This window comes from Anabrus simplex, chromosome 1 (assembly GCF_040414725.1).
Source record: "Anabrus simplex isolate iqAnaSimp1 chromosome 1, ASM4041472v1, whole genome shotgun sequence".
NCBI classification, from domain to species: domain Eukaryota; kingdom Metazoa; phylum Arthropoda; class Insecta; order Orthoptera; family Tettigoniidae; genus Anabrus; species Anabrus simplex.
Window position 1 is genome coordinate 628,901,670 of NC_090265.1, and position 24,920 is coordinate 628,926,589.

A 24,920-nucleotide genomic window follows, 5' to 3' on the forward strand; every position below is an offset into this window, starting at 1 on the left:
TTGTAACACTATAAATATTGAACAGGCGGACCTATTAATAGAATTCTTGTATAAGAACTGAATCTCTGCACATTATATTGGCAATAGGGAACGAAAATGAAATTGTAAGTTGTAATGACTGACTGACTGTTCTTTCATTTATTCCCTTGCGTTTGTGGGCATTGAGTACAGCCTCAGTATACTCTGCCTTTAGTAAGAGGTGATTAAACAAAGGTAACTTCCCATGGGCTCTCAACTTGGACGTGTGGTGTGGTGACCACGTGGCCTTGCTCTGAGCCTGGCACTGATTTCACTTACATGTGCTATATCCCTAGCTTTTACCTTTCCTCTTGTTTCTAAAGATAATACAACTGAGAATTCATAAAACATGTGAACCGGACATAGGTAACGAACAATTTGGTTTCCGCAAGGGCTTTGGGACACATGAGGCCTTGTTCTGCCTAACGACACTTTTACAAAATTGTAGAGATCGGTCATTGATTATGCCCGAGCATTCGATTGTGTCAAACATTTCGAACTCCTGCGAATTCTGAACACAGTAGGAATAGATAGTGAAGATCTTACATTTGCCAAAAAGCTGTATGAACATCAAGAAGCTTCTGCGAGAATTGGAAACTCCGAGACTCCTGCTACTAGGATCAAACATGGGGTACGGCAAGGATGTGTATTATCTCCCCTGCTGCTTAATCTGTACTCTGAGCAGATATTCCGAGCTGCTCTTCAAGAAGTGGAAGATGGAGTACAAGATAACGGTAGGCTGATCAACAATCTGAGGTGCGCAGATGACGCTGTCATCTTGGCTGACAGTATTCTGGTAGACAGAATCGTAGCAGAAGGTGATAAACATGGTCTCAAAATTAACACCGACATGACCATTACCAGAACTCGTAACACGTTATGACCATTTATGGGGAACCAGTTGAAGAAGTGCGGAAGATTAAGTAGCTTGTTAGCTGGATTACTGAGGACTTAGACCCAGATTTAGAGATCCGTATGCGAATAGAAATGGCTCGTGCTAGCTTTCTGAAAATGAAGAATCTACAGTGTGACAGACGTCTCAGCTTGGAGGCACGTCACAACTTCGTCAGATGCTAGTATGTATATTCGGCGCTGAAACATGGACTCTGAAATGTAACACCATTGATGTGGATGTGGATGTTCCGAATCTCGTGGACTGTCCACGTTTCCAATGCTAACGTACTGAAACACACGATGAGGGTGTTGGTGTGTACAATCAAGGAAAGAAAGTCGGCCTACCTTGGGCATATTATGAGGAATGAATAGTACAATCTACTTAAATTCATGCAGGGTAAAATTGATGGACGTAGAGGTCGCGGTCGAAGGAAACACCTGAGGAACTTAGGGGATTGGACAGGACTAGATTCTAGTAGAATGATGAGGACAGCTGATCATCGTACAGATTTCGCTGTGATTGTGGCCAACCTTCAGTAATGGAGAAGGCACTACAAGAAGAAGATTCGAGCTGCCTTGGCCAACTCTTATTCTCTTCCGACGCCGACGAGGTCTAGGCCAATTATTAGTTTCGCGCCGTTCTTGATACTCCCTTTTCTTTTGCCGACACGCTCGTTTCTCAAAGAGTCAGTAATCTTCCATTCATCCTCTAATTCAGTGTTAACACATTAATGTCGGGCTACGTTAATAACGTAGTGTCGTACTGTGCGCGGGCGACCGGCTACGTAAATTAACGTTTTCTCACATTGATTCATTCTTGTGTGTTTTTATCCTCTCCGCCGTTTATTAATCGAAATATTTCGTGTTGTTTACAAACTAAAGACTTTGTTGATCGGAATTTAGATAGATATATTGTTTCCTTGACAATGCTTTCGGCACAGGAAGCGTGGTTTCATAACCTTCAGTACCGCGTGACCGAGTGTATTGCCAGGTGTCAGCATGGCGCGCCGTAGCAAAGACAGCTTGATCGATGATGAAATACTTGGAGAATTGCATGCTGATAGTTTATCTGATGTCCCTGGTGATTGCGAAAGTGCAAGTATTAGTGATTGTGAAGATGTGTGTCCGCCAACATCAAAATATACTTCAGTTCAGACGTGTCTCTAGACGGCGGCAATAATACGAGTGAAGATGACAGTGATTGCAGTGACAGTGAGGTTAATAGATTGAGAAATAAGGATGAAAACAGAGTCTTAGAACCATTAACAAGTTTTACAGGTATTTATATTTCATCCTACTTCTCATGCTAGGTGTGCTTCTGTTGCCGGTCCACAAGAAAGAATGGAGTAGCGCGCGCCCGGACAACAATGTGTTAAGAGGGGATAGTTTCCTATTCGTATTTCCCCTCAAAACAGTAAACACCACCACTACCAACATGACTTTAACGTTCACAATGATGATAATAATTACTTCAAACAATGAAAGAAATTGATCACCAGCACCTATTGTTTCATGTGTGTACGTTAAGTCCTCAACTTCAATGCTGTTTGGATCCCCAATCATACCACCAATTCTGATCGAAATGTCGGATGTCTCCGGAGAGGTATGCTATGGAAATAATGAACAAGGTAGTTTGCTGTTGTTTTCCACACTGAATCAGAACGTGTTATCCCGAACATTCATACCAACTGACCCCGCATATTCTTCTTCCTTTTACCGGGCTGAGTGGCTCAGAAGTTCGGCCCCACGGTCTAGGAGAAACGAGCCCCGAATTCGATTCCCGGCCTTGATCTGAGGGCTAGTTCGAGGCCCATTCAGCCTACGTGCGAATAACTGAGGAGCTATTACACGGTGAGAGAGGGACTACAGCCTAGAAAGAAAAAACGGCCGAGAAGATTCGTCGCGCTGATCATGTTTCAAGTTATAGGTTTATTATGACAAACTATGCGCCTCATTCGCTGAGTGGTCAGCGTAGTGGCCTTCGGTTGAGAGGGCCCGTGATTCGATTCCAGCCGAGACGGGGATTTTAATCGCGTTTGATTAATTCCTCCTGCTCAGAGACTGGTTGTTTGTAATACCACCGGGCGAGCTGGTCGTGCGGTTAGGATCGCGCAGCTGTGAGTTTGCTTTCGGGAGATAGTGGGTTCGAACCCCGCTGTCGGCAGCCCTAAAGTTAATTTTCCGTGATTTCCCATTTTCACACTAGGCTGCACCATAATTAAGACCACGGCTGCTTCCTTCCCACTCCTAGGCATTTCCTTTCCTATCGTCACCATAAGACTTATCTGTGTCGATGAGACGTAAAGCAAAGTGAAAAAAAAGAAAAAAGCGCCAATGCTTTGCCTCTGTATGGCTTGCGCTCATCAGTCGGAAACTGCACGTAGGTGGTGTTTTAAGGCTATCACAGATTTTTTTTTTTTTTTTTTTTTTTTTAGTTACCTGAAAGTATTTAACATATTAACCTCCACAGATACACACATAAGAATACATTGCCCAGTATAGGGTTGAGGTCGGGAAGGGAATTCGGTCCCAGAACTTGGCTTAATACTTGTAAGTGCAGACCCCCAAATAATTGGGAAAAAAGCCAATAAATGAAAAAGTGTTAATGACAAATTGCGGCTCGTTGGATGAGTGGTCAGCGTCGACACCTTCAATTCAGAGGGTCCTGGCTTCAATTTCCGGCCGGATCGGAAATTTTAATCCTGTCTGGTTAAATTCCCCTGGCTCGGAGACTTGGTGTTTGTGCTTGTTCCAACACACTCCTCTTCATACACACACAACACAGTACACTTCCAACCACCACAGAAATACTCAATAGAGAATACATCCTTCCACATAGGGTACAGGACAGGAAGGGATTCCGACCGTAGGACGGGTCAAGTTCGCGTATGTGTCACAGAAAGCACCCACAATTTTTCTAGGCTTAGGAGAAAGTGGTACTAGGAGAAAAATAAAAAGTGTTTATGACAAATTATAAGTTAAATACTACAGAATTGTTACAAACTAATTTACAAATCAAACATTATATTAGTTTTACAATACAGTGACTCAGGTTTTACATCTACTATGCGGTAAGACAATGGTAGGAATGGGAAGAAGCGACCATGGCATTAATATGGTAAATCCCGGCATTTACGTGATGTGAAAATGGGAAACAGCGGATAAACCATCTTCAGGCCTAGCGACAGTGGGATTCTAGCAAATGAGAGCTCATAGCTACTTAACCAAGCCACGCAACAAACTCTCTTTGCATAAATTAAACTACACTTCCGAAAAAGTCGGTGATCTGAAAAAAAATGGGCCACCTTAGTCCGGGTCGATCGACAGATGCACAGCGGACGCGCCTTAAATCTCCGTGAGCCGCTTTCTGACGGTTCCCTTTCCTCTAAACAATAATGACACCCACTCGGATTCACCGTGATATCTTCTCTGTTAATCTCACCATTGTCCGACTCGTTGGCTGAATAGTCAGCGTATTGGCCTTCGGTTCAGAGGGTCCCGGGTTCCATTCCCGGCCGGGTCGGGGATTTTAACCTTCATTGGTTAATTCCAATGGCCCGGGGGCTGGGTGTTTGTGCTATCCCCAACATCCCTGCAACTCACACATCACACATAACACTAGCCTCCACCACAATAACATGCAGTTCCGTACACATGGCAGATGCCACCCACCCTCATCGGAGGGTCTGCCTTACAAGGGCTGCACTCGGCTAGAAATAGCCACACGAAATAATAATCTCACCATTTGTACACATGAACAGTAGAAGGGGTACCAGCGCTCGCACCCGCATGCATGGCTTGCGTGTGTTCAGCTTTCTGGCGTTATAGCCTATGCAATTTGTGATGAGTTCAACCCCACTCCTAGAGGTTTCCTGAAGTTAAAAATTATTTATTTACTAGCTGTGATACCCAGCGTTGTCCGGATAGCTTTTGAAAGCTTACCTTTACGATTTGTATTACGTGTTAATTAGGAGTAGTCGGCCCCGTGGTGTAGGGGTAGCGTGCCTGCCTCTTACCCGGAGGCCCCGGGTTCGATTCCCGGCCAGGTCAGGGATTTTTACCTGGACCTGAGGGCTGGCTCGAGGTCCACTCAGCCTACGTGATTAGAATTGAGAAGCTACCTGACGGTGAGATAGCGGCCCCGGTCTAGAAAGCCAAGAATAACGGCCGAGAGGATTCGCCGTGCTGACCACATGACACCTCGTAATCTGCAGGCCTTCGGGCTGAGCAGCGGTCGCTTGGTAGGCCAAGGCCCTTCAAGGGCTGTAGTGCCACGGGGTTTGGTTTGGTTTTTTTGGTTAACTGGGAGTAAAGTGAATTTTATAGAATTCCTTATTGAGATGATGATTGATATTTTGCGACCTATTATATAGTTTTAGAGTTGTTAGATGTGTTTGATTTCAAATTTCTGATTATTTAATGTTCGAGTAAAACTTTATACTTGTGGAATCTTGAATTGCCTCAGAAGTATTTGATCCTTAAAAAAAATAAAAAAAAAATAAAAAAAAAAAATGGAGTGATAACTACTGTAGTCCGCCTCTGTGGTGTAGTGGTTAGCGTGATTAGCTGCCACCCCCGGAGGTCCGGGTTCGATTCCCGGCTCTGCCACGAAATTTGAAAAGTGGTACGAGGGCTGGAACGGGGTCCACTCAGCCTCGTGAGGTCAACTGAGTAGAGGTGGGTTCGATTCCCACCTCAGCCATCCTGGAAGTGGTTTTCCGTGGTTTCCCACTTCTCCTCCAGGCGAATGCCGGGATGGTACCTAACTTAAGGCCACGGCCGCTTCCTTCCCTCTTCCTTGCCTATCCCTTCCAATCGTCCCATCCCTCCACAAGGCCCCTGCTCAGCTTAGCAGGTGAGGCCGCCTGGGCGAGGTACTGGTCATTCTCCCCAGTTGTATCCCCCGACCAAAAGTCTGAAGCTCCAGGACACTGCCCTTGAGGCGGTAGAGGTGGGATCCCTCGCCGAGTCCGAGGGAAAAGCCGAACCTGGAGGGTAAACAGATGATGATGATGATGATGATGATAACTACTGTATATGTATTACCCGTCATGCTATAGATATGATGTAGGTCTACTCGATTCCAACTGACATTGAGACTGTCACCAATCAGCCTTGCGACCCCCAAAGCTTTGGATTCAACACTAATCTTAGTTATTTTAGATTATTTACTTTTAAACCCATCTCAGCCCCCGTTCCCATGGAGGCTGAACCTGTATTTAAACGGTATCCATATCGTCACAATACATCTCCGCGACAGATGTCCGTGGCTAAATGGTTAGCGTGCTGGCCTTTGGTCACAGGAGTCCCGGGTTCGATTCCCGGCAGGGTCGGGAATTTTAACCTTCATTGGTTAATTTCGCTGGCACGGGGGCTGGGTGTATGTGTCGTCATTATCATCATTTCATTCTCATCACGACGCGCAGGTCGCCTACGGCTGTCAAATCAAAAGACCTGCATTTGGCGAGCCGAACATGTCCTCGGACACTCCCGGCACTAAAAGCCATACGCTATTTCATTTCATTTTCCACGACAGATAAACAATGGATTGGACATTACTTTCCATTATTTGTACATGTCATACCCTTCCATTCCCCAATCCTGGCGGTGGTTGGAATTTTTTTCATTTTCATAGTGCTTCTTAAAATTGTAAATCGTATGTGCACCAAGTTTCCTTGAGAGCGAATCTGAGACATACCCTCATACATCCATGATCTCCGTCATTTTTAAATTAATTTTCATCCCTTCTCAACCTCCATTCTGACTGCGGCTGTAGTATGACTTAATCGGCATCCAAAGTATCACACTTCAATTCAGTGACCTCGTAAACAATTGATTCGGCATTCAAATAATTTGTTTCAGTTTATTTTTATATTTCACCCCTTCCCCTAGGAATGCTAGGCGTGTTTTACCCCCACAGTATTTTGCCGTATAGTAAGTCATATGCGTACCATGTTTAGTTGGGAGCTATTTTGGAACATACACACATTCATCCGTAATCTCGGTAATTTTGGACATTTTCTCTTCCACCTTTCTCAACTTCCATACCGATGAGGACTGAACATGGATAGAAACGACAACAGCATTGCCCCTTTTCATCTCAGTGACCCCGAAAACTATGGATTGTACTCTAATAATGATCGTTGTCTATTATTTTTATATTTCACCCCTTTTTTCTATAAATTTTGTAATTCACACCCTCCCTTAGGTGTGCTTGGGTATCTTACCGCCATAGTAATTTGTTCAGATAGTAAGTCAAATGTGTAACAAATTTGGTTGATAGGTATGCAAGAACTCACACACGCCCATAATCTCGGTCATTCTTCTTCACCCATACTAACTCCCATTCCGATGGAGGATGAATTTTGACTTAAAAGGCATCCAGAGTGTCACAATTCATCTTAGTGACCACGAAAACTATGGATTCGAAATTATTTTCCATTAATTGTATATCTCAACCCCTCACCCCCGTCCCTAAGGGTGATAGGGGTATCTTACCCCCACAGTGCTCGTCTCCTCATACTAAGTCATAAGTATACCAAGTTTGGTTGAAATTGCTCCAGTGGTTTAGGAGGTGATGTGTCAGTTTCATACACACATTCATCTATTTTTATATACAGACCAGTCACAATAGCTAACCCTAGCGAAACTCTCAGGTGCATTTAAATGTTGGACAGCGGTGGGTTTTTAAAGCTTGGCCGTTAACAGGTTTGTTACTTTCTAGACAGAAGATAATGACACATTAGCTTTTACGCTGAGACACTACAGGGATTTTGTTAGAGTTCTTTCCAAGAGAGCTCCTATTTCATCGAGCTTTTCTTCTGTTAAAACAGATCGTCTCTTGCGCGTTTTCTTGTTAAGAATGGTCCCAGTGGTGTTGAACTTCTTCACTAAGTTACGTATCGTATTCCTCAGGGGAGGGATGATGGCAGGAAATTTGCAAATGAATCCAAAGAGGCACTCTAACAGAATTAATGCTTCGCATTGCACATCATCTACTGTATAAGTCACTCACTAAACACTCACAACTCCTGTACTGTATTCATATAGAAACTACGCCAATAAAAAGCTAACACATTGAACACACTATCAGTACCACCGATGTTGAACTAAACTTTTGCCTAATAGTTTTTGCATTAGATCATATTCAGCCCGACATGAAGCAAAATATCTACCGGCCAACGCCTTTCCGTGTAGATCCTCGGGCACTCGCCCAGAGGTAAAAAAGAGACCCTGTAGAACAGCATGGTGAAATCATTCTGTGTCCTTGAAAATATATAATGACGAAGGAAAGAGCAAATGCAATAATTGTAATGAAAATGTAGGCGAATATTTACATGTATTTATGTACCATTTACACTCACATATAGTTTCACCTTTAGGTACATAGATATAGAGATAGAATTGCATGCCCGTCTATTGTTCTGAGCACAAATTCCTAATTTCGATTTGGATGAAATGTATCAGAAATTTCTCTGAGGCTTATCTGCTAAGAAACTACACTTACACTTTGTCAGTTCACGTAACCAAATTGTTATTTTGGTTCACAAGGAAAAACTGAGGGGGAAGAAAGAGAGAATAAATCTCAGAACAAGATTCTGTGAGAGAAGTTTAATGATGTTATTTATATTTTCAGTAGCATAGTCACAAAAGATTTACATAAAATAACATCCCATTACAATTCACAACATTTATGTTACCTATATAAATAAAATGTATAATTATGACAGAGATTTACCTTAATTGATGAGATGAGGTTATAATATATGAACAGTCTCATGGAAATAAATAAGGCACGTATAAATGAACAACATATAACTTATCAGTCATGATAAAACTAAACTGTCGACACTCGTTACGAGGTATAATTCAGTCAGATCACACAACAGTTTGTCTCTGAAGCCGCAGGCGTTTTATACTGCTTTTTAAAATATGTATATATCAATAATTCATGTATGCACACACTACTGTTATATTGAAGAATTGTAAAAATAAGAACTCTTTCAGTTAAGTTCAACCGTTCTTGTTTGTAACTGGTTCTTAGTGGTGAGATCCGACGCCATCAAGACCTTTGCCAACGACGACTGCTCCAACCACACCAACTGGGTGAGCTCCAACTTCTACGTGGCTTTTTCCAACACCTACTGAGCCAATGGTTCCCCAGGAACCATGACCAGAGGTTCCGACCACTCCTCCCAGACCATGAGTACCAATTACTCCTCCAACAAGAGGAGTTTCCCACACACCCTTACCCAAATAATCATTTCCGACTACACCTCCAAGTCCGTGAGATCCTACGATTCCTCCCAAACCGTGAGTTCCCGAAACACCCTTACCAAGACCGATACTTCCTAGGTCGTGAGATCCTACGATTCCTCCCAAACCGTGAGTTCCCGAAACACCCTTACCAAGACCGATACTTCCTAGATCGTGAGATCCTACGATTCCTCCCAAACCGTGAGTTCCCCAAACATCTTTACCAAGATCGATTCCCCCTAGACCGTGAGTTCCAATTATTCCTCCCAAACCGTGAGTTCCCCAAACATCTTTACCAAGATCGATTCCCCCTAGGCCGTGAGATCCGATGATTCCTCCCAAACTATGAGCTCCCGAAATACCTTTACCAAGACCCGCGGTGCCAATGATTCCTCCTAAACCATGAGATCCAATGATACTTCCCAGAACGTGAGTTCCGACAGCTCCTCCAACAAGGGGAACACCCCAAACCCCTTTACCAAAACCGACAGTCCCGACGGTTCCTCCCAAACCATGACCTAAGGCACCTTTATGAAGAACAGTAGCTCCGATTATACCACCCAAGCTGTGAGATCCAACGATTCCCCCAACACTGTGAGATCCGGCTACTTCTCCAACTAGAGGAATTCCCAAAATACCCTTACCGAGACCAATACCTCCTAGTCCGTGAGATCCAATCATTCTTCCGAGACCGTAAGATCCTACTCCTCTCACAACTGATGGTCTCGAAATTCCCTTACCAACAATTCCTCCTAATCCATAACCTCCCTTACCAAGAACAGTAGTTCCAGCAATTCCTCCTAGGCCTGGAACTACCCAGACACCTTTTCCAAGACCGGCACTTCCGACGATTCTACTCACAACTGGACCTCCCTTGATGGAAGTTCCATGATGATGGATGTGATGGATGTGAAGGATGCATGGATCTGCTGAAGCCTGAAAACACATTAATATAGAATTAGCTCCATGAACACACACTATATTAGTTTATGACTGTAGAATTTGACAGTTATAAATGACCAGTCGATCCCCGTAATTAATGATCTTCATTAAATTATTTGTTGTGGTGGCTCTTCTTCGAAATCGACCTATTTCCTTCACTTGAGGACCAAACTTCGCATGCTTTACAGCAATTTGTTTTTTAATCAATGAGTCAGATACAAGTAAAGTAACAAAATTATCAGCTCATAGCAACAAACTACTGGCCGTAAGTGTCTTCCAACCATGAATTCTGGCCGAGGATTCATGAAATACAGATGTCCACATAGATCAAGCAGCGTAAATGGAAATTGATTGGGTGTACAGTGGGGAAGAAAAATAAAGCCATCGAGAGAGAGGCCTTGGACTGGGAACCCCATAAGGGAAAAGCAATAAGAGGAGAACCTGTCCTAGATCTATCAGCACAGAGGCACTGGGAGAAGCAATGACCTGCAGTGAAGTAGGGAGGTTGGCTGTCAGCAGGATGGCATGGCTATGTTTTCCTGATGGCCTATTTTCCACAAGAGACAGCAAGAATTAAGTACTTACGAGTTTCCTTCATATGGTTAACAAACTACGAGCTGAATGAAACGTAAACATTTAGGTCTCAGAAGTCAAACAGTTTCTTTACAAAGAGATGGAATGTAAAGAACACTCCCACACTTTGAATAAGGAAGATCTGTCTCCAACGGTGCATTCTTCTGGTACAGAATGACAAACCATAAAGTTGTTTGCTGCTCTTTGGGATTCCATACGGAGCAGCTCCTGAGAACGGTGGATAAATATATCACGCCCGTGACGGCGTATACCACCGGTGTGCCACAGGTGGTTCACGATTTCATACGGATTCGTATCTCTCTGCCGTCTAAATAGCTATAGTGAGAATACACTTCTTGTCATACGGATCAAGGCAGAGTCAGCGAGCGTATGGTCTGGCTATCGGCCGCGTCTTGTTACAATAACAAGGGCCGTAAAACGACAAGAAATATCTCTTGAAACCAGTAACAATAACGGGAGGTCTTGACAAGCGTACATATCTCTGCAGTCTTGACAAGTGTGTTAATGGTTACCAGATGAAGTAACGCTCCTGAGTAGAAATGAACTGTCCTTCGAGCTAGAATTGACGAGAAGAAGGAGCACATCACTTGTGTACCACCGGTGGTATATGCCTGGCTTTGCTGCAGGCCATCGTGGTCCACCAATGCACAAAAGAAGGCGAAAATGAACACTTCCAGCGCCACAACGATATGGAAGACGAAAAATTCTACTTACGACTTGACGGAGGAAGAGTAATATTGACGGATATATCGAACATGCGTAAGTTTGACAGTCATATTCACAGAAGAAGCTCGGATCAACCTCTAATGATATACAGTTTGCAGACTGTACTATGTCTGCTGGTATGGGCTACATCAATTTTGTACTTTCATTTAGACAGAAATATGTCTTAGAGCTGAGGACCATCCGAAAATTTGTGCAACGAAATAGTGTCATGTGACGAAACGTGTAATGAGATGTTACCTAGCAACAGTACCTAGAGAGCTGCACAGGCCATGGATCTGTATACCACGGCCATCCATGAATACTTCACATCACAGCCTGCACAGGTGCTAGGTAACATCGCGTCACACAGTTTACCAAAAGACATATTTCCAAAGGGAAATGTAATAATCACACATACATTTTTCTTCTGTCTCACACTCATCCTTGGCATTGACTCTATGGAGGTGTCTAAGGTATGAGCGATGTTAGTAATGTCATCCTAAAGCAGCCAACCATTGTGATGAATGGTGTGAAAGTGTTTTTATAAGGTCGGTTGCTGTATGAATTTCGGTAGGCTTTGCAGGATATGTAACATATCTTCCTGCTTGATGAGGAAAGCAACGGGAAGCTACCTCGTTCATTTCTTTTTCTAGCTCTCCACTCCATTGACAACTAGGCTTCTTTTGACAGTTTGTGATAGATCTATTGAGATCCATCAGGCTGAGTACTGTTCTAAGGAACAGCTCGGAACAGAATAGTGCAGTGAACCGAACAGCCACCCGAGAGGAGCAAGTTATGTTCCTTCCGTTATCTAAAACAATCATTAAATCCGACTTTTACAGTCACAGTATATGGTTCATATAATTTTCATAACCCTCTCACTCCCCTGGGTTTCGAATAAAGGCAATTTATATAACCATTATCTTGCTATTTTTTTAGCAAATAGCAGTCGGGGATTCCCTCCAGCCTCCAGTCTTCCTCTTCTTATTATTTTCCTCTCTCTCTCCCCCTCCCGCCCTCTCCCTCATACACACCACGAATACACTCCAGTTGTGTAATGAAAAATGTATACACATCTGTCCTACTACCGGATTTTCTTTAGTAATGAAAAAATCTCAAGGTTAATTGTTATTTAATTTCAGTGAGGCATTTTTTGACCGGGGGCTAGTTCTCGCAAGATAGGATTAAAGCTATCGTAATCAAAGATGAACCACTCCACTTGTGTGATATTTCCGGGAAAAGAAGCATATAACAGATCATTACTTTTCTAGCAATAACTAAGCAAACTGCGGTAGGTAAAACTGCACTATAATAAAAACTGATTAATTTATTTAAAATTTTTTAGGTGCATTGTAAGATTTTAAATTACATGTCAAAACATGAGCTAAACCCCTTACTTCAACTTCTTTGACCAATATTCATAAAAATGGGAATGGTTAAATGTAGCTGAGATAGTGTAAGATTAAGCGCAATTTCGTATAATCCTGAATTTCGCCAGCAAAGACAGAAATATTACAGGCTCAAACCTCCTCTCGGTAAAACAGCTCTTGCTGTGTTATTTTCTAGTCTGTAGAAGTCACATACATTTGAAGTTGAGAATGCTTCCATTGATGTCATGTGTGGTAAGACTATAAAATTATCTTGGAAGAAATAGTTCGGAACCTAAACGTATGTATCAGTTAATGGTAAAGAAGGTTCATGAAATTCGGAAAGGATACTCTGAAGTCCACAGACGTATTACCGTTGGGGTAGGAAAATACAAGAGGCTACCTACGGATGGTCGACCTGGATAAGTTACAGGAGTAAAGTGACATAAGTACTGGAATTAATTGCAGGGCCATCATTGCTACACATGTCTCAAGGTGAGAACCCAACAGGTACCATTACGAAAAGAATGGATGCCTTCAGGTACTAAACTACTGAATCCTAGAAGCCTAGAGGCAAACAATTGGAGAATCAGGACCTGCAGCAATGGAACTATTTATCTCAGGAGCCTGGATTCAAGCGAGTGAAGAAAAATGGAATTTCTTATCCCCGGGGTGAGAAGGGCAAGTAACGGATGGCATCAAACACGCAAAAGCATACCACTATGTCCTAGAGGCTTAGACAGCAAGAAATAGAAATGAGAATTTACAACAGTATAACTACCCTGGTGCGAATGGGAGTAAAAAGAAATGAAACAGGAATTACTAAAATTAAAATCTTTGGTACCTGGAGAGTGAGTGAAAGAAGAAATAGGACATGCAAGAATAGAACCACTGTTTTCTTGGTGCCTGAGCGACAAGTAAGTATAGAAATAGGATCTGCAACAACGTAATTACTGTATCCTAGTACTGGAAGGGGTTGGTTCCAGTGTTTGGGACCCTCACCAGGAATACTTGATTCGAGAACTGGAAAATGTCCAAGGAAACGCAGCTCGTTCTGTTCAGGGAGATTTTAAACAAAAGAGTAGCGTTACAAAAATGTTGCAAAGTTTGGGCTGGGAAGACTTGGGAGAAAGGAGACAAGCTGCTCGACTAAGTGGTATGTTCCAAACTATCAGTGGAGAGATGGCGTGGAATGACATTAGTAGATGAATAAGTTTGAACGGTCTTTTTAAAAGTAGGAAAGATCACAATATGAAGATAAAGTTGGAATTCAAGGGGAAAAATTGGGGCAAATATTCTTTTATAGGAAGATGGGTTAGGGATTGGAATAATTTACCAAGGGAGATGTTCAATAAATTTCCAAATTCTTTGCAAATATTCAAGAAAAGACTAGGTAAAAACATATACGGAGTCTACCACCTGGGCGACTGCCCTAAATTCAGATCAGGGGTGATTGAGTTTGAGTTGGGGGTGTGGAGGGGGGGAAGTTCAAAAGGAAGTAGAACATTAGGTACCTGGGTTACAAATAAGCATAGAAACAGGATCCACAACAACACTATTTCTGTATCTTATTAGCCTGGAAGGAAAGTAAAAGAAGAAATTGAAATTGCAGCATTAAAACTATATATTGGGAGCCAGTGTTAGAGGTGTGGGCAAGTCGAAGATGAAACTTCAACAAAGAAACTACTGAAGCCCAGGAGTCTGAAGGGTAAATAACAGAAGAAATAAGACTTGCAACAATGAATTTACTGTACCCAAATAACCTGGAGGGCAAGTAAATGAAGAAACATGACGTCAAGCAATGCAGCTAGTGTACCCTAGAAGACTTATTGTTACGTAGACGAGATACTTACGATGCTGATACTCAGGTAGACCACGGAGCTCAGAAACAGTGCAAGGTTGAAACTGTTCATGATGATGTTCTCTTGGAGGAGTAGATACCTCCACTGGAGTGACCATCAGTTTTATATTCTCCCGAGAGGATGACACATGAAGTGCTATCTGGACAGCGTACGTAACACACGCTTGGGATGATACATGAGAAGATGTTTTATCTTGTCAGTTCCAATCCAAGTGAGATGTGAGTAACCGGAACTTGATAAACGGAGCTACTACTTTGAGAATCTACACATATCGGAAATTTCAACACACGACTCATGCAATTCGAGAAATCTGTGAAGGTGTTGGAGTAAAAAATATGTTTAATATTTCCTAATTTAATCCCTTGGCTGTGATATCAACCCTCTCGAGCTCGCATTTCAATTCCAAAGCGAAAATATTTTCAATAACAAAATAGTGTGCAATTATATTTCCTGAACAAGAAATAGTCTACAGATCTAACTTCTATGACGATTGAAATGGCCTCATATGATACTTCTACATTATTTAGAGGAGATAATGCTAATATATTGCATGGGAGATAAAAATAGTAGTATCATTGGAGAGAACAGAATAAAAAAGGAACAGGATCCACAATAACAAAAATTTCTTTGTTAGTCAATTTACCTCCCAGGATTGGTTTCCCATAGGACTCAGCGAGAGATCCCACCTCCACATCCTCAAGGACAGTGTTCCGAAACGTGAGACATTTAGTTGGGGGTACAACCAGGGAGGAGGACCAGTTCCTCGCTCAGGTGGCCTCACTTGCTATGCAGGACAGAGGCCTTGATTGAGATGGAAAGATTGGAAGGGATAGACAAGGAAGAGAGTAGGAAGCGGCCGTGGCCTTAAGTTAGGTACATCCCGGCATTTGCCTCGAGAAGAAGTGTGAAAGCAAGGAAAACCACTTCCAGGATGGCTGAGGTGAAAATCCCCCCCCCCACTACTCAGTTGACCTCGAGAGGCTGAGTGGACCCGGTTCCGGTCCTCTTACCACTTTTCAAATTTCGTGGTACATCCAGGAATCAAACCCGAGCCTGCGAGAGTGTCAGCTAATCACACTAACCAATGCACCACAGAGGCGGATCAGTAACGCAATTACTGTATATTATTATGCTGAAAGGTTGACTCCTGGGTTGAATGGTCAATATTAAGGCTTTCGGTTCAGAAAATGGCGTGTTCAATTCCCGGTCCGGTCGGGGATTTTTATCGCGTTGATTAATTATTTTGGCTTGGGGCTCGGTGTTTGTGTTTGTCCCAATAATTTCCTCTTCATATTCACACACACACACACACACACACACACACACACACACACACACACACACACACCCAACCAACCACAGAAAAATGCAGTAGTAATTACATCCCTCGGCATAGGGTTGGCATCCGGGCGTAAAACATGGTCAAATCTACATGTGCGACACAGTTCGAACCCGCGACTCAACAGGTGTGGGAAATGTGGTGTAAGAAGGGGAAGAAGAAGAATATTGTACGGGAGATAAAATAGTAGTATCATTGTAGAGAACAGAATAAAATAGAAACAGGATCCACAATAACACAATTACTGTATCTTAGTCCGGCTCCATGGCTAAATGGTTAGCGTGCTGGCCTTTGGTCACAGGGGTCTAGGGTTCGATTCCCGGCAGGATCGGGAATTTTAACCAAAATTGGTTAATTCCGCACCGAGCTCGATAGCCCCAGTCGCTTAAGTGCGGCCAGTATCCAGTATTCGCGAGATAGTAGGTTCGAACCCCACTGTCGGCAGCCCTGAAGATAGTTTTCCATGGTTTCCCATTTCACACCAGGCAAAATGCTGGGGCTGTACCTTAATTAAGACCACGGCCGCTTCCTTCCCACTCCTAGCCCTTTCCTGTCCCGTCGTCGCCATAAGACCTATCTGTGTCAGTGCGACGTAAAACAACTAGCAAAAAAAAAAAAAAAATTGTTAATTCCGCTGGTACGGGAGCTGAGTGAATGTGTCGTCTTCATCATCATTTCATCCTCATGACGACACGCAGGTCGCCTACGGGAGTCAATTCAAAAGACCTGCCCCTGGCAAGCCGAACTTGTCCTCGGACACTTCCGACACTAAAAGCCATACGCCATTTTCATTTCTACTGTATCTTATTAGCTTGCAAGGAAAGTAGAATAAATATTTTTGCTCATCGATTATAATTACCTTACCTTCAGTAATTAAGCATGTGTGACACTTCTTAAACCTTAGTTCGAGACACCACCGTAATGTTTCCCGCTCCCATCTCTTGGATTTAGTGGAACTAGTAACACGCCTCACATGAGGTCTAAACTGTGACCGGGCGTCATTATTTTACGTGCCTTATTAAAGGGAAGTACCAAAGGGCGCATTTTATAAGACATATATTAGGAATGTTCACACTGAAACTTGTAATCGAATTCAAGTAAATGTTTAGTTGTGATAGGCTTCACCTGCACAGTTGATTATACGCTAGCGTCCTGTGTTGCAGTAGGCAGCGTAGGTTCCCCAGACGTGGAAGTCACGTTTCTTTCTTAATTTCACAACTTTCAGACGTCCTATCGTCCCATGATTAATTCAAGAATGATATTACCAGCTCAACTATATAATCCAACGACTGTATCATTCAGCGAATCATAGTTCCGTTCCTTGGCTAAATAGTTATCGGGTCCCGGGTTCGATTTTCGGCGGGTCAGGGATTTTAATCTCGTCTAATTAATTCTTTTAGCTTGGGGACTGGGTGTTTGTGCTTGTACCATCACTCCCCTCTTCATACTGAGACAACAACCAAACACCACTGAAACACGCAATAGTGATTATATCCATCCACATAGGGTTGGCGTCAGAAAGGGCATCCGGCCGCAAAACTGGGCCAAATCAGCTTGATCGACACAGTTCGCACCCACGACCCAACAGGTGAGGGAAAAGCGGTAGAAGAAGATACACATCAGAGGACTAATAAACAAACTTTAAAAAGACAAACATAAGCAACCATTTAAAGTCTATAGTAGTTGCTCCGGGATTATTTTTTTTATTATTTTTTTTTTTTTTTGCTAGTGGCTTTACGTCGCACCAACACAGATAGGTCTTATGGCAACGTTGGGAGAGGAAAGGCCTAGGAGTTGGAAGGAAGCGGCCGTGGCCTTAATTAAGGTACAGCCACACCATTTGCCTGGTGTGAAAATGGGAAACCACGGAAAAGCATCTTCAGGGCTGCCGACAGTGGGATTCGAACCCACTATCTCCCGGATGGAAGCTCACAGTCGCGCGTCTCTAACCGCACGGCCAACTCGCGCGGTTTCCGGGGATTCTGTGGAAAGCAGAGGTGAAAGTAGGTGCAGGCATGAATGGGTGGATTAATTTAAAACTTTAACTACGGAGCAAGTGAGGAAGAGGGAGACAGGGGAAGCGAGCGAGACAGGCGTGGGGAAAGAGAGAGACAGCGCTATTGCTCCAAATCGAGGAGTGGGGGTTTACACTCTGGTCAACCAAGCGAATTCATCTTTTGCACCGTGCATAGTGTCTCTCTCTTTCCCCACGAGCCGAGTTGAGCCGAGCTTAGCCGAATAGCTCAGAGACGAAGAGTTTTCCGAGCCGAGCCGAGCGGGACCGATGCACTGTGCACAGAAATTTGCGCCGCTGTTTGCACGCGTGAGATTTTGGGCGTTTGAGAGGCCCTGCTCTACACAATTACTCTGTAAAGATTAATTTAAACCTTTAAAATTATATTTCTTCCTACCCTTTTTCCCCCTTTCAAACTTTACAATTTGCTAAGCAAATAACAAAATCAGGTACAAGGTCTAACTCGTGAGCTAGGGTAACAATATTAGAAAAATCTCGAATAATCAGATAACAACCATTTAACAACCTGAAGCTCCCTAGTTATGACTTTAACAAGAGCACTGCTACTTCTTTGAATCCACACCCAAGGAGACGAAGCTCCGAATTTTGCATCAGAAGAAAGAGCGTGTTTGCTCTACACCAGGGCCTCTCAGGGTGCATTGCACTGTGCATGGTGCAAAAAGACGACATCGCTTGGTTGAACAGAGTGCAAACCCCCACTCCTCGATTTCGAGCAATAGCGCTGTCTCTCTCTTTCCCCACGCCTATCTCGCTCGCTTCCCCTGTCTCCCTCTTCCTCACTTGCTCCGTAGTGCTCCAAATCCGAGCCGAGTTGAGCCGAGCTTAGCCGAGTAGCCCAGAGACGAAGTGTTTTCCGAGCCGAGCGGGACCGATGCACTGTGCAAAGGAAATTTGCGCCGCTGTTTGCACGCGTGAGATTTTGGGCGTTTGAGAGGCCCTGCTCTACACAATTACTCTTTAGGAGACTAGTCTCCAAAATTTTCACATTCCAGCCCTATCAGAGGCACAACCTACATTTAACAAAAACAAACAGTAGACACTGCCCTCTATGCTTAACAGTCTGATTTACCTTAAAGGGAAATGAAATAAGTTGACTTTAACAGGGGTAACAAGTACCCATTCAACGTGGCCTTTGTTAAAAAAGAAAGGTTAAAGTTACTGGCCGAAAATCAATATGTTAGGAGGCGAACTCTTGCACTCCTTGAAATTCACACGAAAATACTTAAAAACCTCTTTCGGCTTAGGCCCAACTATACGGAGGCTAAGGCTTATACTACGGAGGTGACTAGATGAAAAGAAAATATTAAGTTACAAAATTACGAGATCAGTTTAAGTTTTATGGAAACATAGTCACCTCAATATCAAGTTGAAGGGGAATACAAGAGGGTACCACTCTTTTTTCAGTCTTATTTGAAACTTACATTAAGAAAATAGAAACTTACATTACAAAAATGTGAAACCTTCTCCTCAAACCATCTTTCTGAGACTAATACATGTTTACACAGAGTCTGTCATTACCTTGAGCTGGTGGACCTCCCGGAGTTGGACGAGGCAGCCCGCCCTTCCTCCTGCCTCCACTACGAATACACTCTAAACCTCTTGACTGGAGCACTCACAAAGGAAACATCGCCCGAAATGTCCCAGCTTTTATAGCGGAGAGGAAGGTTCCAGATTTATCTGGGCCGAAACCCTGATACAACCCATATTATCATTGGACAATCAAATAAATATAAAAAACTCTGATTGGTTAATTAAGTAAATGTACAAAATTTCTTATTGGCTGAAATATAACGTTGTCGGGAAGAGAGAGAAGTGTTGATAACTTTAGAACACTAAAAGCAATTAATAAACAATATTCAGTTCAGGAAACCATGACACACACAAAATTACTTCAAAAATTAATTGTTCATCCTCGCCCCAGAGGGCGCACCTAGGTTGACAGTAGAGACCTCTGTCGAAAAACGTTCGAACTTCTTCCACTAGCAGTTTCAAAGTTTTCGTTATAGATGGCCTTCTAAAAGGCGCTTATTTTAAATCAGCGGGCGGGTGTACCTCCGGTACAGTAGTGAAGGATACTTGTATGAAACCAACAAAAGTAATACATTAACTATCTCACATTAGTGATATTGATGAATGCTTTGTGGATATAATGTCATGACAATCCAACGATGAAGGAATAATATAATTCACCGACAACAACATTTAGGTGTGTAGAAGGGCCATCGTCAATTACAGTAAAAGCACCACCAACACCTACGAATCATTCCATAGAAAACTGAACAGTTTTTTTCAATGCCTGTCATCGAAATAAGTCTCATTTCATTGAAGTCTTTAAACACATACAGAGTGAGACCTATATAAATCTATTTATCGCAAATATGTATTTTTACCAAATAAAATACGCTCCTACAAAAAGAGATTACTCGACTTGAATTCGTATGATCTGTTTGTTGTAAATTCTTGCCTGCTTAAAGAAATTAGTGTTTAATGTCTTAAACACATTGTAAATTTTACTAACTAAAACAGGTCTGTATTTTAACAAATTTAACCACGTTTAAACCATACCAATAATTAATGTGAATTATGCACGTATACCGATATAACTGACAATCCTAATTCTTCAAATGAAGAGAAAAATGTCGTTATAGTGTCGTATTTACAAACGAGAAGAACATTCGCTTCCTGAGGAACGTTCCGTATTTCATGTAGTTTGCGTCATTTCTTGATCTGAGGAGTCAATTTATCGTCTCCGAAGTGAATATTATGAATCTCTCGCTGATACATGACTCACGTAATATAGCCTATATACGACTGATTTTTTGCATGAGCGACGCACAATCAATGCTGCTTACTACTGCGAGCTGTTGAACAACGCGAGGGTTTCATATCGCCGCTAAAGACGAGACCAAACGATTCGACAGGTCATCCTCCTCCACGACAATGCGCACCCCCATACTGCAGCTATAACTGTCTCCATGCTACAGGAAATGCACTGGACTACTCTTGATCATCCTCCTTACAGTCTGGACTTATAGCCCTGCGATTTCCATTTGTTCGGACCGCTCAAAAAAGCTCTAGGAGGGCAACGGTTTGAAGATGGCGAGAGTGTGGAAGACTTCGTGCGCAAATGGCTTGTGGCACGACCCTGTTTCTTTTTACGACGAGGGCACCAAAAAGCTCCCATACGCTCCCATAAGCAGGAAACTATGTGGAAAAAATGTAATTGCCTTATGTTTTTCAATAAATAAATTTAAAAAAAAATCCCGTTCATATTTGATCCTCCCTTGTTAGTTATATAGAAATGGGAAGTCGCATATCTCTAGAAAAGTGATTATTCTCCATTCACACTTGGAAATTTTCCTAAAAATATCACTCATCCTAGGGAATAACAAGATAAGTCAAAACATTAAAGTTCTCAGGTACCGACAAAAGTAAAGAAGGGCTACAAGGACGTGAACATTTAAGACTCCCTAGGCTTCGCAAACTTAATACCGTCGCGCTCGGAATAGAACAAGTGTTGACCAAGCAAGGTCGGATAGGAAAGATGAAAGTAAGGAGTCTGGCTCAAGTAACTGGAAGCAATGTCAGATTCAGCTAGCGGACCCGTGGTCGCCAACCCACGCCCCCGAATTGAGAGCCTCTGGACCTCCTTTTAGTCGTCTCTTACGACAGACAGGGGATAACGTGGATGTATTCTACTGTATTGCCTCCACCCACAAGGCGAATATTGGTGTGTGCTCTACGTAGTTCTTCACAGCTCTCTCCCTTATGAAAAATTCGGTATTGGCTACTCGGTACACTAGTCTGGTTCTTGTTGTTCTGTGTAGCCGAAGGTCTCTTAGAAGGTACACAGTTTTTACTGCCTCTAATCGTCTTAGGTTTGCAGAATACATGTGAGTCCAGCTTTTTAAAGAATGTATTCAGGAATTTTTTTTAGATTTTTGATACTGTTTATTGGTCCGGGTTCGATTCCCGTCTCTGCCATGAAATTTGAAAAGTGGTATAAGGGCTGGAACGGGATCCACTCAGCTCGGAAGGTCAACTGAGTAAAAATTGGTTCGATTCCCACCTCAGCCATCCTGGAAGTGGTTTTCCGTGGTTTCCCACTTCTCCTCCAGGCAAATGCCGGGATGGTATCGAACTTAAGGCCAAGGCCGCTTCCTTCCCTCTTCCTTGTCTATCCCGTCCAATCTTCCCATCCCCCGCAAGGCCCCTGTTCAGCATAGCAGGTGAGGCCGCCTGGGCGAGGTAACGGTCATCCTCCCCAGTTGTATCTCCACGACCCAGAGTCTGAAGCTCCAGGACACTCCCCTTGAGGCGGTAGAGGTGGAATCCCTCGCTGAGTCCGAGGGAAAAACCGACCCTGGAGGGTAAACAGATTAAGAAAGGAAGAAGATACTGTTTATTTTGGTAATGTGTAGTGATTTTCATGAGTAACTACTCAGGTTGGCAGCAATCCTAGGCGGTACTTAATTTTCCAAACTTGCTTTTTACGGACTAATTAAATTGTGTATATTTGTACTACAATCAATCAATCAATCAATCAATCAATCAATCAATCAATCAATCAATCAATCAATCAATCAATCAATCAATCAATCAATTAATCAATCAATACTGATCTGCATTTAGGGCAGTCACCCAGGTGGCAGATTCTCTATCTGTTGTTTACCTAGTCTTTACTTAAATAATAGCCAAACATTTGGAAATTGAACATCTCCCTTGGTAAGTTATTCCAATCCCTAACCCCACCCCCCCCCCCCCACCTCTTATAAAGGAATATTTACCCCAATTCGTCCTCTTGAATTCTAAATTTATCTTTATATTTTGATCTTTCCTGCTTTTAAAAACACTACTCAAACTTATTCGTCTATTAATGTTATTCCACGCCATCTCTCCACTAACAGCTCGGAATATACCACTTAGTCGAGCAGCTCCTCTTCTTACCCCCAAGTTTTCCCAGCCTTAACTTCGCAACATGTTCATAACGCTACTCTTTTGTCGAAAATCACACAGAACAAATGAAACTGCTTTTAAAAAAAAATCCAGTTCTTGAATCAATTAATCCTAGTGACGGTCCCATACACTGGAACCATACTCTAGTTGGGGTCTTACCAAAGACTTACATGCCCTCTCCTTAACATCCTTTCTTTCTTTCTTTCTTTCTTTCTTTCTTTCTTTCTTCATCTGTTTACCCTCCATGGTGGGGGTAACTGCTGTTTTATTCTCAAAGCGTGCAGAGAGGCATCCTTCGAATTTTACTTTGGACTTGGTATTAATAGGGCTGCTCGTATTTTTCTTCTTCTTCTTAATCTGTTTACCCTCCAGGGTTGGCTTTTCCCACGGACTCAGCGAGGGATCCCACCTCTACTGCCTCAAGGGCAGTGTCCTGGAGCTTCAGATTCTGGGTCGTGGAGATACAACTGGGGAGGATGACCAGTACCTCGCCCAGGCGGCCTCACCTGCTATGTTGTGGAGGGATGGGAAGATTGAAAGGGATAGACAAGGAAGAGGGAAGGAAGCGGCCGTGGCCTTAAGTTAGGTACCATCCCGGCCTTTGCCTGGAGGAGAAGTGGGCAACCACGGAAAACCACTTCCAGGATGGCTGAGGGAATCGAACCCACCTCTACTCAGTTGACCTCCTGAGGCTGAGAGGACCCCGTTCCAGCCCTCGTACCACTTTTCAAATTTCTTGGCAGAGCCGGGAATCGAACCCGGGCCTCCGGGGGTGGCAGCCAATCACACTAACCACTACACCACAGAGGCGGACACCATCCTTACTACAACCCCTAAATACTCTCATAACCATGTGTAGAAATCTGGAGCCTTTATTTACAATCCCCTTTGTGTGATTACTCCAATGGATATTGCTGATAACTGAAGTTTTAATTCACGGAATCCCTTTCCAAGCGTGGTGTGATGTCATTGAACATTCCAATGTACTCTGATTTGTACGTGCTTATTTGCAAGGCCAAGGGAAATACCGTACGTGCTAGTCGGTCAAGTGACAGTCGGAGATTACAGCTGGTTTGTACTTGTGTAATTCATTCGTAACCGAGTCTATATCTAACTCACACTGAGACTTCACCACGAGGTTTAAACAACACATGACTGCATACTGCAGCACGAGATGTGATAGTGTACACTCATTAGTATCCAGCCGCAGGGGCTCACAGATTGCGGGACATATATGACAATCACGAGATGCCATGGCTCCCTTTTACTTGTGCCATGTTCTAAGCCGTTGTTTCCTTTATGTAACATACTTTGCTCTATTTTATTGTCCCCAACACCCAGAGACCGTAGAAATATAATAATAATAATAATAATAATAATAATAATAATAATAATAATAATAATAATAATAATAATAATGAACACTCCAGCTACCATGTGTAACCCTTTCTTTGATTTGATGTCATTTAAACATTCTGGGGACCAGTTTTAACGTTCTATTTTACTCCACCAAATGGCAGAGGAACCAGATTTCTATTGCTGAGTATTGATAATATTTCTCCAGCAAACAGCGAAAGTGTCACTAGACAGCTTTATTTACAATCCGATCTCTAGTAGGCGATCTATTGCTGAATTTTAATTATTTCTTTTTTCGAGTAAACGCCGAACGTGTCCGCAGAGATGGTGGTGGTGGTGATTATTTTTTTTTGCTAGGGGCTTTAAGTCGCACCGACACAGATAGGTCTTATGGCGACGATGGGATAGGAAAGGCCTAGGAGTTGGAAGGAAGCGGCCGTGGCCTTAATTAAGGTACAGCCCCAGCATTTGCCTGGTGTGAAAATGGGAAACCACGGAAAACCATCTTCAGGGCTGCCGATAGTGGGATTCGAACCTACTATCTCCCGGATGCAAGCTCACAGCCACGCGCCTCTACGCGCACGGCCAATTCGCCC

General features: G+C 43.0%; 1 protein-coding gene across 1 annotated transcript; it reads right to left on the reverse strand.

Moving 5' to 3' along the window:
* Positions 1–8,508: 8,508 nt before the first annotated feature.
* Positions 8,509–14,709, reverse strand: LOC136857225 (PE-PGRS family protein PE_PGRS47). Its single transcript, XM_067135698.2, has 2 exons — positions 14,630–14,709; positions 8,509–10,104 (listed from the first exon to the last, which is right to left on the reverse strand). The coding sequence occupies exons 1-2, from the start codon at positions 14,687–14,689 to the stop codon at positions 8,953–8,955; spliced, it is 1,212 nt and encodes a 403-aa protein (XP_066991799.2). The 5' UTR covers positions 14,690–14,709; the 3' UTR covers positions 8,509–8,952.
* Between the last annotated feature and the right edge of the window lie 10,211 nt (positions 14,710–24,920).